This window comes from Papaver somniferum, chromosome 9 (genome assembly GCF_003573695.1).
Source record: "Papaver somniferum cultivar HN1 chromosome 9, ASM357369v1, whole genome shotgun sequence".
NCBI classification, from domain to species: Eukaryota; Viridiplantae; Streptophyta; class Magnoliopsida; order Ranunculales; family Papaveraceae; genus Papaver; species Papaver somniferum.
Window position 1 is genome coordinate 199,736,537 of NC_039366.1, and position 17,659 is coordinate 199,754,195.

General features: G+C 35.8%; 1 protein-coding gene and 1 long non-coding RNA gene across 5 annotated transcripts; both read left to right on the top strand.

Annotated features, from left to right (window-relative positions):
* Nucleotides 1-10,278: 10,278 nt before the first annotated feature.
* On the top strand, nt 10,279-13,123 carry LOC113314144. Of its 3 annotated transcripts, none has more exons than XM_026562908.1 (5): nt 10,279-10,420; nt 11,085-11,213; nt 11,672-11,700; nt 11,862-11,994; nt 12,531-13,123. In XM_026562908.1, exons 3-5 carry the CDS (start codon nt 11,687-11,689, stop codon nt 12,912-12,914), a joined length of 531 nt encoding a protein of 176 aa, XP_026418693.1. In that variant the 5' UTR covers nt 10,279-10,420; nt 11,085-11,213; nt 11,672-11,686; the 3' UTR covers nt 12,915-13,123. The 3 variants fall into 3 exon arrangements, with proteins under 3 accessions (XP_026418693.1, XP_026418692.1, XP_026418694.1); XM_026562907.1 differs by having other exon boundaries at nt 11,549-11,700; nt 12,531-12,970; XM_026562909.1 differs by having other exon boundaries at nt 11,865-11,994; nt 12,531-12,970.
* Nucleotides 13,124-13,352: 229 nt separating this feature from the next.
* On the top strand, nt 13,353-15,856 carry LOC113314145. Of its 2 annotated transcripts, none has more exons than XR_003342302.1 (4): nt 13,353-13,541; nt 13,629-13,855; nt 15,248-15,350; nt 15,520-15,856. It is a non-coding gene; the product is annotated as an uncharacterized LOC113314145 (long non-coding RNA). The 2 variants fall into 2 exon arrangements; XR_003342303.1 differs by having other exon boundaries at nt 13,380-13,541; nt 13,700-13,855.
* Nucleotides 15,857-17,659: the final 1,803 nt, after the last annotated feature.

Here is a 17,659-nt window from a genome sequence, read left to right on the forward strand (position 1 = left end):
CCAGAGGACGCGTACAAAGCAACAGAAAAGAGATTATTCTCTCAACTGCTCGAGAAGAAAAAAAGAGAAATACTCTCGGATTTGCACGAGAATTTTGGTTTTGTTGGCTATATAAAGCATTGCTTCGAGTCTTAGAGGGGTTAGAAAGTTTTAGGAGAGAGTTAGGAGGAGTTTAGAGTCGGAAACAAAGAAGTTACAGATAATTTGTTGTTGTTGCTGCTGCTGCTCGAGGAGGAAGAAGAAGACGAAGAACAAACGCTTCTGAAGTGTCGTTCTTCAACAGTGCTTACATCGATAAATAGGTGTCGTTTTTCTACTGCAGTTCACTTGTGTCGATTATAAGCTGCAATACCATTGTAACAGTGACTCTATAACATTTATACAGCGTTGCAAACTTCTTTTTACACCATTTTCATCAATAAAAACACATTATTAAGCCATGGATACATCTTATGATTATGTTTTTGGGATGAGGAGCTAAACCCATTAGCCGAGACGACGGAGGAAGCCATTGATCCATATTGATTGGTATAATTCTAATTTTATTATTTATTGCAATATTATTATTTGATTATTTGCATGGAATTGAATTTGAAATATTAGTTTTTATTGAATAGTTGTGAATTATTTTGATGAAGCATGCTGGGTTTTAAAAACTTTTGATGTTTTATACTTTGTGATTACAATTATTACTTCAAAAATATATTTGAGGCAAATATTAGAATTATTTTTAAAGATAGAATTGCATGAATATTATTTAGAGTTTACTATTTAATTGGTCAATGGTGGAATCCTAGTCTTGGTATTTTCTCTAAAGGTTTGAAATATTTTATTTATTTGCCTGTTTAATTTAAATCTAGAAAAATTGTTTCTTCACAATTCTGAAAAGACCCCTTTTTACCACTACAACTACAATCACTATTTGAAATCCATCATGTTCTAAACTGTTTGCCGAACTTCTAAGGAGAAAATTAGTCAAGCTCAGTTCGGCAAGGTTGCAAAATATTTCTAGAGAAAATATAACCGAACATGTTGTTCGGTATGATCGATAAAATTGTTACATTGCCGAACTGCTCTTTGTTTCTTGTTTGTTGTTGTCATTGACGATGTGCCATTTATTGTAGGTTGCATGTGATCCAATACCAATGGAAAATCAACCTTCCCCAGTTGATATTTTGTACGATGACACATCCCATCACTATATGAATGATTTGGTATTCAAAAACCCGGTAGAGGCAAAGAGTTGGGCTAGACAACATGCACAAAAAGACGTGTGCATATTAGTTTTGAATGGGAATGAAAGCAAAACACGGTTTGAAATGGTTTGTGAGAGAAGAGGTGATCCCGAGAAAAGCTACAAGAGGAAGGGTTATGTTTATAAAGGAAAGACAAATATGAAGAACAAAACTTTCTCAAAGAAGATTAAATGCCCCTTCAATCTAGCATTTAATTACAACAAATATTTGGATGGATGGGTTCTCTACAGAGTTATGGAAGGTCGTCATAATAAATATTTGGATGTTTGTAATGTGAAGAAGTCTATGGGACTTCCTTGTCGTCGTATGATACTCAACTACGAGAATGGTGTAATCCCTTTAAGCGATATTGATCCCTTTTGGAAGCATTTAAGTTTCATTCCTCCTCCAATAGATGGTGAAGAAGCCGGAGAAGAGTTCGGTGATTATGAAATGGGAAAAACCATAACAGAGATGTATCGAGGAATGAATAAACTCCAAAAACAAATCTTTTGGGATGACATGAGGAAAATCATATATCCAGAAACTTCAGAGAATGTTCATGAACCGCAAAAGGCACACAGAAAGGTAGGTCAAGCTCGAAAGAAACAAAAAAAAAACAACTTAGAGAATATGCGAAGGTGTTGTCTAAGAAGAAGAGTGACCAAAATGCAACTACTAGAGATCCTTGTGCACATGAGTGGACCACGGAGAATTACTTGGAGGACTCTAAGAAATGAGGTAGGACTATTGAGGAGAAAAGCGAAACAAGTGAGTGAGATTTGAAGACTATATGTCGTACACGCCAACCAAATCAATTGACACCTAATAAATACTAGTTGAGAGAGTCACCCGTATACATTCGAGAATATGTTATATCCACCGATGACGTCCCCCAGGATGGTAATTGTGGTTTTCATGTTGTCGTACAACAACTAGGGCCATTCACTCATGGTGCCAAGCTATATGATGGGTGTGAAATCACTCATGTAAGGCAAATCTTGTTGAGGAAACTAAAGGAGAATTCGGCCTTTTACAAGACAATGTTGAGAGAAGGGGATGCTAGTCTAAACGAGAAATTTGTTAGGTATAAACGTCGTCTTCACGGTGGCAAACCGGTCACAACGAATTATTGGATGAGCATGCCGATATGTTGACACTTAATCGCCGACGCATTCAATTGTGTGGTTCATTTTTTCTCAAAATATACTAGTTTCATATTCACCCCAAAAACAACCGTTTGTGTCGAGCAACTTAAACGAAGGAGATTGGTGATAGCGTTGATTAACAACAACCACTTTATAGGCCTCCGGTTACAACCCGATTGTCCATTGCCTCCGATATTCAGAACCTCTTATTGGCATGGATTTAAGCCCGACATAATGTTGGGTTGGTGCATTATATATGAACATAACATGGAGATGTGGAATGTTTTGAAGAAGTCATACGAAATCTTACGAGAAGGTCCTATTATTATCTAGTAGGATTAAAATAGACATGTAATGTTACTAAGTATGCTCATTAATATACATTACATTTTTTGAAGTGTGGCATTATTTATTGAGTTAATTTTGAGATTATTTTGAGTTCACAGAGATCGATTACATAGTAGGATTACAAAGATCGGCGAAGTATACGTTCAGCTATCAGAGAAATTTTACGAGGTTTCCGAACTTAACAAACCTAAACTAAACATGTAAGTAATACACAAACCACTCTATATCAAACTTAACAGTGCATTTTTGTGATTTCTGAATGAAGAGAATGAGTCTTTCAACTTGTGGACAAAGCAAAATTGAGTCTACAAAGAGTATTTCGGCAAGGTCTCTATATTTTGCGAGCTAACCGAACTATGTGTTCGGTGACTTCCTAAAATTTCCAGGTAACCGAACTAATCTCCTTAACCTGCCATTGTATGTACAGAGAATAGTTCGGTGACCTGGTCAAATTTCACAGGTTGCCGGACTAAGTGTTCTGTTACCTGGTCAAAAGTTTCAGGTCACCGAACGAAGTTTCGGTTGCTTGGTAATCTATTGCAGGTTTCTGAACTAGATGTTCGGTTTTCTACTTTGAATTTCTGTCTAGCCGAACTCTATCCTGTAGCCTTTTCATTCAATATAATGTTGCACGCTACTTATGAACCGAATATAAAATTGAAACACAAACCCAATTTAAACAAATATAAAAGTGTTATACATACCAAACTCCCTAACTAATTGTTCAAAACACACAAAATCCATAACTAAGATTTTTTTTAAAACTACAACCAAATGAAAATAAAAGAAAAGAAGGGATTCAATAACGACCACTACGCCGAACTCTTTTATTTCCTTGTTGTCGATCCCTCTTCAATTTCTTAGACCGACTCTCCCCCCACCATTCTTTGGGAACAATTTCTAGATCTTCATCTTCTTCCTCTTACTCATCTCCCTCCTCTCCCTTATCTTCATCCCGTTCTTCCTCTTCATATTGTCCTTCTTATTCCAACTTCTCTTCTTATACATCTTCAACTTGTTTTCTTTGTTCTTCAACCTCTTCATTTCCAGTGGCTTCATTTCCTTGCGCTTCTTCATCATCAAGATGCGGATTATATCTCTTTCCTTTCTTCCTAATGAATGAAAACCACAATATTAGATAAACATAATATTTTCTTATCAAATTAATCAATAACATGGGACTAAATCAAACACAAGTTGTAAACAAATTAACCGAACTAAAAGTTCGGTTATCTAGCATGAGTTGCGAAGTAAACAAACTACATATTTGGTGTTAAAAGACCATAGTTCGGTTACCTATTAGAAAGTACGAGCTAACCGAACTATGATATAAAAAAGTTCCCATACTAAAGAACAAGTTCGGTTATTAATATCTAGGTTTTGTTTTGCGAGCTAACCGAACTATGTTATACCAAAGTTCGGTTACCTATATAATTTATCGACTACTCCGAACTCAAATTTCCCATACTAAAGAAGAAGTTCGGTTATGAATATCCATGGTTTTGTGAGCTAACCGAACTATCTAGTTCGGTTACCTGAAAATTTTCTAATTTTCCGAAGTGTTCTTCATATTGAAAGTTCGGTTACAAAAAAACTAGGGTTTTTAAAATTCTCCTAGCCTAAATGTTTACTGTAACTACCATTTTTCAATGGATTTTGATGATTTCTAATCGATTTCTTCAACAAAAAACGAATTAAAAGGAATGGGTATGAAGGAAATTACCCGCATATTTTCATTTCACTTGAATCATACTTCTTGGTTGTTGTTGGATGATTGATTTTGCCTCTCAACTTTGTTTCAAGTTGTTTATCAATTGCCAATACTTTTGGGAGATTTACTATATTTTACGAGTCACGGACTCGATCCTGGAAGTCTTGAAGTTTACTTGGTACACATGTTTGAATTTTTCGAATCGACGATTAACGTCGATGTATACGAAGAAGGGGAAAAGCGAAGAAGAAGAAATGAATATGAAAATTTTATTTTTAGGTTGTAATTTAATGGGTTAGATTAGTGGGTAGTGGTTAAATTAGTTAATTATTAGGATTAACTATAACCTTAATTATGATAAGGGTAGATTAGTGTTCCCTGACCTTTTAGGACACCCCATAAGAATTTAGGGTGGACACCCCTATCAAATAGTAGTCCTCCACCAATTTAGAGTAGTCCCAAAAAAAAAGAACCATTTTTAGGGACCATGGTTTTTTTTGGGGGACCATGGTCTTATTAGGCCACCTACCCTACAATGATAAGGGATGTCCTAACAATAATCCTACTTAACTAGCTTACTAATTTGCCCTTAACCTAATTAACATTAATCCTAACACTAACCCTAAATATAATAACCCTAACCGTGATAAAAATAAATAAAAAAAATAGAACCGCATCTCTTCCTCTTCCTCTTTTCCTCTTATTCATTACAAACTCGTCTCCATCATCGATTCATCGTCGATTCATAAAATTTTCATCGTCAATTAATCAATCTAGTATAACAATGGCCCGTCGAAAGCAAACCAAGCGAAATACAGGAACAGGTCCATCATTAGGACGTTTAGCTAATCAACCACCCGAAATTGAGGAAGAACTTCAACCGGAGCAGCAACTAATTCGTCGCAACAGCCGCAAGAACAACGCTGAATCATCCATGTGACAGATTCGAGGGTATTTCTCGACAAAACCATTCTTTTTAATTTGTTTTTCATTGATTCAATTGAATAGAAATCATCAAAATAGGCTTGGAATGGTAGTTACAGTGCTAGGTTCGGTTAGATCGTGTTTTTTATTTTCCCTAGGTTCCTAACCGAACTCACTGAACTCAAGAACACGAAGAACATTTCGGTTATATGTAATTCAGATTATGTAACCGAACTCTAGAGTTCGGTTGTTTCATAAAGAAATTGTAAAATTTCCATGTAACCGAACTCTAGGGTTAATAGCATATAAAGAAATTGTTTATGAGTTTGGTTTGTTTGCAAAATTTCCATGTAACCGAACTCTAGGATTAATAGCATAGAAAGAAATTTTTTATGAGTTCGGTTTGTTCGCAAAATTTCCATGTAACCGAACTCTAGTGTTCGAAAAAACATGACCACATGCTAAAATATCCAGGAGAAGGTTCGGTTACCTGCACAATTTTACAAGTAACCGAACTCAAGCCTTGAACTTCTGAATTTTTTTTAAAGGTTGAGTTCGGTTACCTTCACAATTTTACAAGTAACCGAACTCAAGCCTTGAACTTCTGAATTTTTTTTAAAGGTTGAGTTCGGTTACCTTCACAATTTTAAAAGTAACCGAACTCAAGCCTTGAACTTCTGAATTGTTTTTAAAGGTTGAGTTCGGTTTCCTTCACAATTTTACAAGTAACCGAACTCAAGCCTTGAACTTCGGAATTTTTTTTAAAGGTTGAGTTCGGTTACCTCCACAATTTTATAAGTAACCGAACCTGTGAGTTCGGTTACTTCGCAAAACATGATTTGGTAACCGAACCTTACCCTGAATCACCAATAATTTGTTTAAGTTGGCATTTTTTTGTGAGTTATTCCTAATATATTTTGTTTTCTTTATTAGTGTCAAAGGTAAATCCAACCAACCATTATCTGGAGATATGATAACTCCTCCGCCTAGAGGGGGGGTACACTTAGGTGCCTCTAAGCGTGGAACCAAATACGTTGTCAACCAAGACGATGTCAATAGAGATAATGTTGACGATGTCATTCAACAAGTGTATGAGGATATTATGGAACAAACGTGTGATCCAGTACATGAAGATGAGATTGTGGAAGAAACGGGTGCACAAGAACACAATCAAAGAGAAGGTAAGCAAGTAGTTGAAGAAGAAGAAGGAAATGAGGATGAGGATGATGATGACGGTGAAGAAGATGAGGATGAGGAAGAAGAAGAAGAGGATGATGAAGATGATGATGAAGAAAAAGAAGAGGTAGCGGAAGAGGTAGTTCAAAAGACGCCTAAACCACCTTGTGCTAGATATGCATACATTCCTGAAAATGCACTGTGCTTGCCGCCGAAAAACCCAACCTATGGTACTCCCAGAGATGGAGGGCTGAAATTGATTGGCTACAAAAACTCATGGGCTGCCAAGATTTTTCGACCAAGGTATTGAATCTTATCCATGAAGATTTGTTAATTTGGTTCTATTTTTCTATATATATTTATATAAGATACGATCTTGTTATTGTAGGACCATAATAAGGTTGTTCGTGTTTTAAAACGTCAAAAGAACAAGAAATGGAGTATAGAGCATGAGTATGATGAGTTCAAGAATGCAGTGTACGATTGTGTACTTTGGAAAGCGATAGAAAAAGCGCACCACAAATTTGATAATGTCACTGTTATTGCGTTTTCCGAGAGAGCTTATCCAGAGATGGATACTTTCCTCCTACCCTTTGGTGAGATGGCAATAACTCCAAATGATTGTTATAGAATCACAGGCCTACCAATTACTGAAACAAGTGTTCGAGCTGGCTACAATCCTAATATGGTTTTTGGAGCTCTTGAAAAGTTGGTTGAAAATTGTCTAGGATGGGACTCCACAAAGGCACAATGTGAGTTTAGAAAAGCTGCAAAGAAGCCTAAGAGATTGCGATGAGCTTAATCCGTTCAATGCTGACCGCAGGACCAAGAAGATGTTGAAAAAGATCAAGTTGAACACCTTGTTTGATGATTTCTCAGGGACTAGAGCTAAAGTTCTTGGAGGAAAGTTGGTGATGACATAGGAGAAGCTTACACACCATGTGACTGCTTATTTTTTGTACCAACTGGGAACCATTTTCTTCCCTGACACTTCAGGTGCTGCAGTAAACGCCCATTACCTCCAGCTATTGGACCCACTTGGTGAGGTGAACAACTACTGATGGGGCATTGCGGTTCTTTCATTTGTTCAAGTGGAGCTCAGAAAAGCTTCGAGGCTAAAAAGTCTCTACTTTGGAGGTTTATACACCCTTGTTCAGGTACGCCGTTAAGTTTTCCTTTGTTTACCATAATTGAATTAATGTGTATTGTCACTAATCATAATTGTATCTTTTATTGGTTTTTCTCATAGGTTTGGGTGTACGACCACTTCCCTGAACTGAAATTGTCTCATTCTCACGATCCCTGGCCTTATGGGAAGCTTACAGCTGGTAAATATGAATTTTTGAACTCAGGGGACAAGAAGAAGGAAGAGAAGGTGTTGAGGTTGAGGGAGAAATTAGATGATTTGACGCTTGAAGATGTGGTTTTCCATCCATATGCTTATGATGAAAATCAAGATGATATGGATGTTGAGATTATTGATTTCTCTCCAGTCGCGGCTTACAACGGACCGTTGTTTCATCCTGGAGGTTGTACAATGTATAATCCTCGGAGAGTATTAAGACAATGTTCTTGCATTCAAACTATCCCAGATGAGGACAAATTCAACTTCAAGGTGATGAAGCGGGGAACCAAAAACACCAAACAGAATTTTGTTTCCAAATACGACCAACTCCATCTGTGGACCATTGGAACAACATGTATGAGTATGTGGTTCCTTTTGAAGATTTACCGGGTATCACTGATGATCCAGATGCTTGTGAAGAGGGCTACATTGAATGGTATCAAAACTGGTATCATCCTTTGGTAATAAACCATGTCCAACAAGCTCGTGTTGAGAAAGGGAAAACGAAGATGGTTGAGAAAGAGGCTCAGAGGATTACGAAGAATACTCCCAAATGTGGTGATGAGGCTTTGATGTTATGGAATGCGGCGGTAAGATATTTCTCTCGTCTTTTATTTCTAGTCAATTATTTATGCTATTGATTGAAAATAGAAATAATAGTCGTTTATTTATGCTTTTGTTCTCTAAATAGAAAAAGGCTAGTGCTAAAATATTGAAGAAACTTATGGAAAAGATCAAGAGTGGAGACTCGATGAAAACTAATGAACTGCAAGCCCTCTACGGTGAATTGAGTCATGTTTTTCCACCCCCCACTGTTGATCCAATGCCGGCGAAGAGGAATCGCAAAGAAGGTGAAGGTACAAGTCATATGGTTGAACAACAAAGCAGTGGAGAGGATACTCTCGTAGGGGTCGTGGTAAATGAGTAATTGGGGTTATTTGGTTTCTTATTATGGTGAAAAACACTTATGTTCACTTTTTAACGAAGGATTTAGTTTTATGAAGTTTGCAATATTTATTTGGTTTCATTTTATGTTGAGAAAACTTTGGATTTTATGTTGAAAAAAACTTTGGATTTATTTGGTTTCATTTATTTGGTCGTGGTAAATAGTTCGGTTTGATAGCAATTTTGGAGTGTAACCGAACTTTGAGTTCGGTTACACTTCAAATGTCCATTATAACCGAACTAAACTGTTGAACTAAAATTAAAATATGCTAAAACATCCAGGAGAAGGTTCGGTGAACTGTCAAAAAATGGCAGGTAACCGAACTCCTAAGTTCGGTTATCTGCAGAAAAATGTCTTGTAACCGAACTCTAGTGTTCCAAAAAACATTACATTGTTCGGTTACCTGCACAAATTTACCAGGAACCGAACTCAAGCCTTGAACTTATGATTTTTTTTAAAGGTTTAGTTCGGTTACCTGCAGAAATTTACCAGGTAACAGAACTCAAGCCTTGAACTTCTGATTTTTTAAAGGTTCAGTTCGGTTCGATCGCAAAGAAATTGTAAAATTTCTAAGTAACCGAACTATAGGGTTAAAAAATTAGACAAATTTTTTTTATGTAACCGAACCTTGATGTATTCCCATTGTTTTGAGTACTCTAAGCACCGAACTATGACCTACGAGTTCGGTTCGATCGCAAAGAAATTGTAAAATTTCTAAGTAACCGAATTATAGGTTTATTCAAAATTAGAAAGATTTTTTTTTATGTAACCGAACCTTGCTGTTATTCCCATTGTTTTGAGTACTGTAAGCACCGAACCTTGCTGTTATTCCCATTAGTTCGGTTACTTGTTCATTTCACCAGGAAACCGAACAGCACCTTCAGATGAGTTCGGTTACTTGTTCATCCTCACAACTAATCAAACTACACCTTCATATGAGTTCGGTTAGTTGTTGTTCATATAAACTAACCGAACTGTTCAAAATCCAGTTCCAAATCTTACATTTTTGGGGAAATTTTACCAATTGTACATACATATTCTATGTTTTTCATCTTACCTAAGTGATGAAGAATCGGATTCATCACTTGTATACTCAAATGGGGTGAATTGCAAATATTTTGTATTTTCCATGTTTTTCTCCTTCATCTTCTCTAACTCTAATCTCACAAAAAATTCTATTCATAATAATTTAATCATCTAATAAAAACCCATCTTTTAATTTAATCTCACTAATTTTTTTAACTAAATCATTTCACTAATCATAATCTAAAATTAATTAGGAGGGTAATTTAGGTAGTAATATAAATATCAGATATGGGATGACCTAAAATTACTTCCAATATCTTTACCCGAAATAGAATCATGGTCCCCAAAAAAACCATATTCCCAAAAAAAGAGTTCAAAGAAAATAGTTCTAGAAAAAGAGACAGAAACCCAACTTACTTTTTTACGGGCCCAATACTGAAACAAATTTACTATCGAAATTCATTTCGTTTCGCTTGGTTACTCTCTGACTCTGTCGCTATCTCTCGATATTTGAAGGAATTGAAGGGACAATCAGCTCATGCTTTCGAAATCATGATTCAGGTATGATTAATTCAGATAATACTAATTCGTTAATTCGCGAGGATTAATTCATTATTGTTGAAGATTTTTGATTTACCTTCTAAATTTTCTCTTCTCTTTTTGAAATTTGTTGAATCTAAACATATTAATTCGATGTCTGTGTAAATTGGTGGTTCGGTTTCCATTCCTGTTTTGTAATTAATGTGATTTGTTGTTGTGTAGTTTCTTTTTTGACAATCTAGGGTTTAATTTAGATTAGGGGTTTTGACGGATTTATGTTTGTATGATATGATTTCGTATGTGTTAGGTTTAATTTCCTAATTTTGATTGTTTTTGTTACTGGGAAACCCTAAAGAGGTGAATTAGTGCTTGATACATGGTATATTTTGCTTTTATCTCTGTTTCTGTGAGAAAGCGAGGTGGAAATCATTTATTTTTTTTGTTTTGAAACAAGGTGGAAATCAATTGGAACTCACTCTAATGTAGTATTTGGAGTACCTATTAGTACATGTCCCTTGAGGTGCATGTATATTGGATTAGGTGATTAGAAATTGTTCCTTTGTGGTACCTAATGGTGATTTGGCAGATGGAAATACACCTGTTGATGATGAATTTACAGCTTCTGAATATGTGATACTCTTTAATATAATTTACTATTTAATCAACGCTGCGCTTTCTATCTCAGGTTGCTTGTGCTTTAGCTGATAAACCAAAGGAGGTCCCCTTTGTGTACATTGATAGAGGAGATGATGATAATCAGTTGGAAGCCGTGGAGTACGTCGAAGAATTGTACAAATATTAGAAGCTCGCGGAGGTAGTTCCTCTAGTTTTTGTCTTATTTCTCAGTCTAACTTTATAAATCATACTTTTTCTTTTGGTTATTCCCATTTCTATATTACAAAATGATTTCCTAATTAGCATCAAGTACTGCCGTAGTGAGTTTATCACTGGAAGTCTTTCATAATAAAGTTTATCACTGAAAATTAGAATCAACAAACTTCTTTGCTTACGAAGTTTGTTGATTCTAATTTTCAGATAACAAGTTTCTGACCATTGATGATACACTAGCTTTCCTCAGTTCTTATTGTTAACGTTCAAAGGTAGTTAGTGGTTGACAGTTTTTGCTTGATTTTACTTGTCGAGTTGTAGTTCTCTGGGGAATATCCTAGAGGAGTCTGCTCCTTGCAATGGTGAATACTGTTCTTCCCTTCTTTATTGAAGATTTTGTATGACTTGTTAACTTACCCTTTCCTTTTCATCATTCTGATTCAGTTGAACCAGAAGCATATGAAGCTCACACGGTATGTTTTCGCCTATAAATTTTTAGAAAGATTTGTTTTCTACTGTGATCTCGCTAGATCAGAATTTGGTTATTCAAAACATCCACCTTTTGACACTGGAGTGGGTACTTTGCAATTGTGATGTGGTGCTTAAACTCTGATAAAAGGATGTTTTGTATCAGAAGTGGCACAGATCATTTCTGTCAATGGATGATAAAGAGGCTAAGGAGTGGGTTACACATGTCAAGCTTGGTCTTCTCATTATCTTTGTTTCTATGCCTGAGGAGGGAACAACCTGAAGATAATACTTTTCAGGTACTAATTTTCTCTGAAAAATAAGTCTCTATTCACTCTCATTGTCATTAGCTCATACAATAATTGTAAAGGCACGCACATCGTATATGTCAAACTGTCTAATTTCTAGGTTGACCTAATTGTCACTTGGTATTTTTTATCAGATGGTTCATGCAAGTTGATTGCCAGTGTCCAGTTCTATTCATCTGTTAATATGGATAGCTGATTATCAATTTACATGTGTGTATTAGATTTTACACCCTGGTCATTATGTATATTATTTTACTCAATCATGACCAATTCCAGTTCAGCTTTTCCTTCATGGTACTTTGCATGCTTTGCTCATGTGAATTATTTTCCTTGATTTTATGAAATGTTCAATTTCTGCTCTGAGGTCAACATCTGAGTCGGGACAAAAAAAATTGAAATAACAAAACTCATGGTTGATTGCATCCCACTGTGAGGACTGAGGAGACAAGATAACAATAGAAATAAGATGAATTTAACTTTTGTGCTTTAAAGAAAATGGTTCTTACATTTTAACCTCAATGTTTCAGGACACTGATTCCAGAGAGCGTCAAGCAAATAGAATAAGCACAGAGAGCCTAGACACTTATCATTTGCCATCCTCTTTCTCTTTCAAATACTCGTCAAATGCCTTTGTCCACTTGTCAGCGTTCTTTGAGGCCCAAGCCAACCGTTTCTGGAGTTTCTTCTGCTTCTTATTCACCTCAGTAAGTGTTAGCTGCCGCAGTCTCGGAGTAAAGACCGCCTTTGATCTCAACTCTCGCAGCCTCTCTTCAGCTGCAGCCTTCAGCTCTTCTTTCTGGTGCTTGACTGATAGTTTTTCCTCCTCGGAAGTGGCACGATCTTGTGCCGACATCAATCTTGACCACATGGCTTGTAATTCCAGGTCCTTGGGTTCCGACGGATCAATATGAACCTTATGATAAGAAGAAACCATATTGTTAGCGGGTACAGAGGGATCACTTGCTCGAAATGGAGATGGAGAAGCCATTTAAAAACCCTAATGTGGTATAATATAAGACGGATCAAAGATCTAGAAAGGAATGAAAACTTGAGCGAAGAGATTCACAAAAAACTAATTGGGTGTAGAATTCTATAATACGTTATATAGGCCTCAATAATATTAATACCAAAAACAGGAAATCAAACTAAATTAAGAAATACATGAAAATCCAGATGAATTCCTAAATTTTTTAATTGTGTTTCCTAATTTTGTTTAATTTTCTTTTCTTCATGAATTTTTCAACTTAAGATTGTGTTTCCTAAATTAAGATTACCGTATTTTTTTTCTCATTTAAAATATGAGAACCGAAACAGATTTGAATCAATCTCGGCCGTGCATTTATGTCAATTTAATCCTATATATCCATTTAAAGTACAAAAATCTCGAAACATAATTATCACATCTTATCTTCTTCTTTTTTTCTCTCTCTTCTTTCTCGGTTTCTCCTCCCCCAATTCTTCACGAACCAAATGGCTTCTTCATCTCGAGCAACGGAGCAAGTGATCACTCTGCTAGCAGGGTTTCTTCTTACTACAAGGTTTGTGTTAACCGTGGATTCAGTGATAATTAAAACTCACAGCTTTGAATATTCAATCGTTTTTTTGATTTGATTTATTTGCTACAGAAACATATTGATCCGTCGTTTACCGTGGATTCAGTGAGAATTAAATCGTTGTGATTTGATTTACAAGCCAGGTGGTCAAGATTGGTGTTGGCACAAGATCGTGCGACTTCTGAGGAGGAAAAATTATCAGTCAAACGCCAGAAAGAAGAGCTGAAGAGAGGCTGCGAGAGTTGAGATCAAAGGCGGTCGGTACTCCGAGTCTGCGGCGGCGGCTAACACTTATTGAGGTGAAAACTTCCGCATCTTGTTATTGTATGTTTGGCTTAAAATTCACCCCATTATATTGTAGACCTTAAAATTCAAAATTGACTTAATAGGGGTTAGTAAATTGGGAATTTCAAGAATTTTATTGACTTCTTATTTGAGTGATTTCCTGGAAGATTTCCTTAAATCTGACTTCAAGTATCAATAATAGATTGAGGTCTCTCATCTCCCATCTCTTGTGGGTTTTTGCAAGGTTTTCTCTTTTTTCACTTATTTGTGTGAGCTTAGTTGAAGCTTATTTGATATTTGATCCTCAGTAATACATAACATAAAAATCTCTGAAAATATGACCTATTTCTTCAAGCCTTCTATGTTATCTTTTCTCACTCGATGTTGCAAGTGCGATGACATGTGTTGGAGTCTTCTGATCCTTGCTTCTTTTGCCACTGACTATGGCGGAACTAAAGGGGGGCTAACCCTGGCTGTAGCCCCCCTTTTTTCTTATAAAACCTTAACAAGATAGTAATTTACCCCTTGGCCAAAGAATAAAAATGAGTTAGTCCACCAAGTTCCAAAGATTTAGTCCACCAAAGCTCCAGTATCCACCTTCCAAAAATCAATCCGGGTTTTATTTGTCCACCAAACCCCAAATAACTTGATATTTGTACTCTTTTTATGCATTTTGTGACCATGAAAAGAATGTAATCAGTGAATATGTTATTTCCTTTGCACTCCAAGCTCTTTCGTCTACAATTAATCAATAGTTCGTGATGTTATTTTTCGTTTTCTTTGTTATTTCTTTCCATTCTTGTTGTTAGTGTCCATTTGGTACTGGGACGAGCCCATAGTTGCTCACAATCTATGCGACCCTCACCAAAAAAAAATTGCGACCTTCGGCCGCCTTTGTTATTATGAGTTTTTTCCATGTAATGTTTTTTTTAACCCCCCTATTTAAAATCTTGGCTCCGCCACTGAGTCCGCTGTAGTTTTGTGATCTTTGCTTATAAATTTTACCTTAGCTTGTGGAAGTAGAATCTTTTATAGTGTTCTCCGCTGCCCATGAAACATTTGGTTCTATTTTGTTTATAGAATCCATTAGCAGTTTAGAATCTGTAACAATAAAAACACCGAAAAGAATATTATCCTCTAGCCATTTTAAAGCCTTTAAAAGAGCTTTTGCTTCTGCGTGCAAAATTCTCTATTGACTAGCAGGAAACTTGGAGTATCTTTAGAATTCTTATTAGATCATGTTTTGAATAAAGTGAGGAAAACATCCTCCGGCAAGTTTCACATCTTGTATGATTTTTATCTGGGTAGCCGGAAACGGTCTATAAAATCAACCACAAATATCTGTGTAAACTCATTTTGGGAGTTACTTAATTGTATGTGTAATTTATACAAAGTATATTGAACAGGGTAAAAAGAGGCAGAGGAAAATTGAGAAACGGTTGGCGTGGGCCTCAAACAACGCTGAGAAATGGATAAAGGGATTCGAAGAGTATATGGCAGAGAAAGAGAGTAAGTGTCTACGCTATGCCGACCCTTTGTATTATAGTTTTCCCCATATGTAGTATTTGTAACAGTTTTCTTAGTGGCCCTAAGTTGTATCATATTCCCATAGCTCCTCTCCAACTGCAATTGTTTATTTATTTCAGCATTTCTTACTTCCCTTTTATGAATGTTGCAGCATAGGAGAAACCTGGAGCATCTAGGAGACTGAATGCATGGTGGTGTGTAGATGTCTGGGTACTAGATAGCAGGCGTTTACAACTATTGTGATTATCAGTTCGTTTAAGATATTCTGGAATTATGATGGCTAGTTCTAGCCTATAGGTTGAAATCTCTTATAACACACTAGTATTAACCTCTCATTTCGTTTATGTCGATAAATATTTCTGTCTTTTGCCTATTATCTTTTTATAGCTAAAACCTAGAGATCATTGATCTTTTAATGTATGTGATCTAATAGCAAAAGACCTTCTTATAGATCTCATGCTTTATAGAAATTCTGATCTTAATGCTAACTATTTGACCACTTGCTAAGCTGGTTAGTGATCTAAAATGCGTCCATTAGAAAAAGAGACAGAAGCCCAACTTACTTTTTTACGGGCCCAATACTGAAACAAATTTACTCTCGAAATTCCTTTCGTTTCGCTTGGTATTTGAAGGAATTGAAGGGTAAATCAGCTCATGCTTTCGAATTCATGATTCAGGTATGATTAGTTCAGATAATACTAATTCGTTAATTCGCGAGGATTAATTCATTATTGTTGAAGATTTTTGTTTTCTCTTCTCTTTTTTAAATTTGTTAAATCTAAACATATTAATTCGATGTCTGTGTAAATTGGTGGTTCGGTTTCCATTCCTGTTTTGTAATTTGTGATTTGTTGTGTAATTTCTTTTTTGACAATCTAGGGTTTAATTTAGATTAGGGGTTTTGATGGATTTATGTTTGTATAATATGATTTCTAATGTGTTAGGTTTAATTTCCTAATTTTGATTGTTTTTGTTACTGGGAAACCCTAAAGAGGTAGGTGTGCACATGGTCCGGTACGGCCCGGTTCTTCTATGGAACCGGTCCCTGTACTTAGTGTTGACCGGTACTGAAATTTGAGGACAGGTACCTGTACTTGTACCTGGTGTTGTACAGGTACTCCGGTACCGGTCAGGTACAAGTCTGATACCGGGTTTTTTACCTGAAAAAATTACAAGCTCCTAAAACACAACAATTCCAATTTTCCATAAGTTTAATGTTTAACATCACAAAATAAGTTCATTCTGTTACATATTTAAGTTCAACATTTCCATAAGTTCATAATACTACTGATTAGATTACTCAAGTACTTCAAGTAAACTGCATTTCTTCGTTCAGCTGAACCAAAACACCGTTTCCTCACCAACTCATCCATCCAATCATCAAAGCACCATTGTTTTTCTCAGACAAACAAACAACATCACCATTTCTTCACTGCATTGCTTCAGTTAACAACAACCAACATTCCATTTCCTAAACCTGCAACCACCAACTCCTTATGTACCTTCATGCCTGCAACAAGCACATATACCATTCATTTCTATCCTCACAGTTCACACTCAATACCCCCACATCATCAACTGCAAAAATGCATCATTTCTTAAGAGATTGCAATCAGTACTACTTTCATATGCATACAAAGAAGGTTGTTTCTACTCTTATGTATAGTTATTGTGTCCTGTCTCGAACAAAGTTTTCAAGAATAAACTTAATAAAGTTGTTACTTAAGAAAAATAAAATAGAAAAACAATGTTAGACTGAGATAATGCAAATAAAGAAATGATGATCAGGGCAAGACAAAGATTGCATCACTCAAGGCAGTACGAACCAAACTGGGTATTCTACCATGTGATGTGCTTTATTTGAAACTAACAAGATTTTACATGACTGGATTTTAACATAAGAAATAAGAATTACTCTTTAGCTTAAAGCCACTAATGTATATGACATTATCATTTATCATTTCCATAGTAACAAACATCTTTTGTTAATGTTGAATTCCACAAGCATATTGCCCTTTCTTTTAACACAAACAACACAGATACCTAATTATAATTAGTCTAACAGAAACCCAATTTCTTGACAAAACTAAGCAGAATTGAATTAAACACATGAACAAATCCAAGTTAAGAAATAGATTTCTCAATCAATCTCAAACCCTAAATCATTCACAACAATCGAAAGAAGAAGAATAAGTAAAGACTGTAAAGTACCTCGGAAACAATAAGGTACAGATTGAATCTGATAGATGAAGAAGAAATTGAATCTGATAGATGACGAAGAAGAAACACTC

What these genes read in the sequence shown, in the direction of transcription:
- LOC113314144 (XM_026562908.1), top strand. An exon ending in CTGAAGATAATACTTTTCAG is followed by an intron (nt 11,995 to 12,530) that starts GTACTAATTTTC and finishes TCAATGTTTCAG; the next exon opens with GACACTGATTCCAGAGAGCG.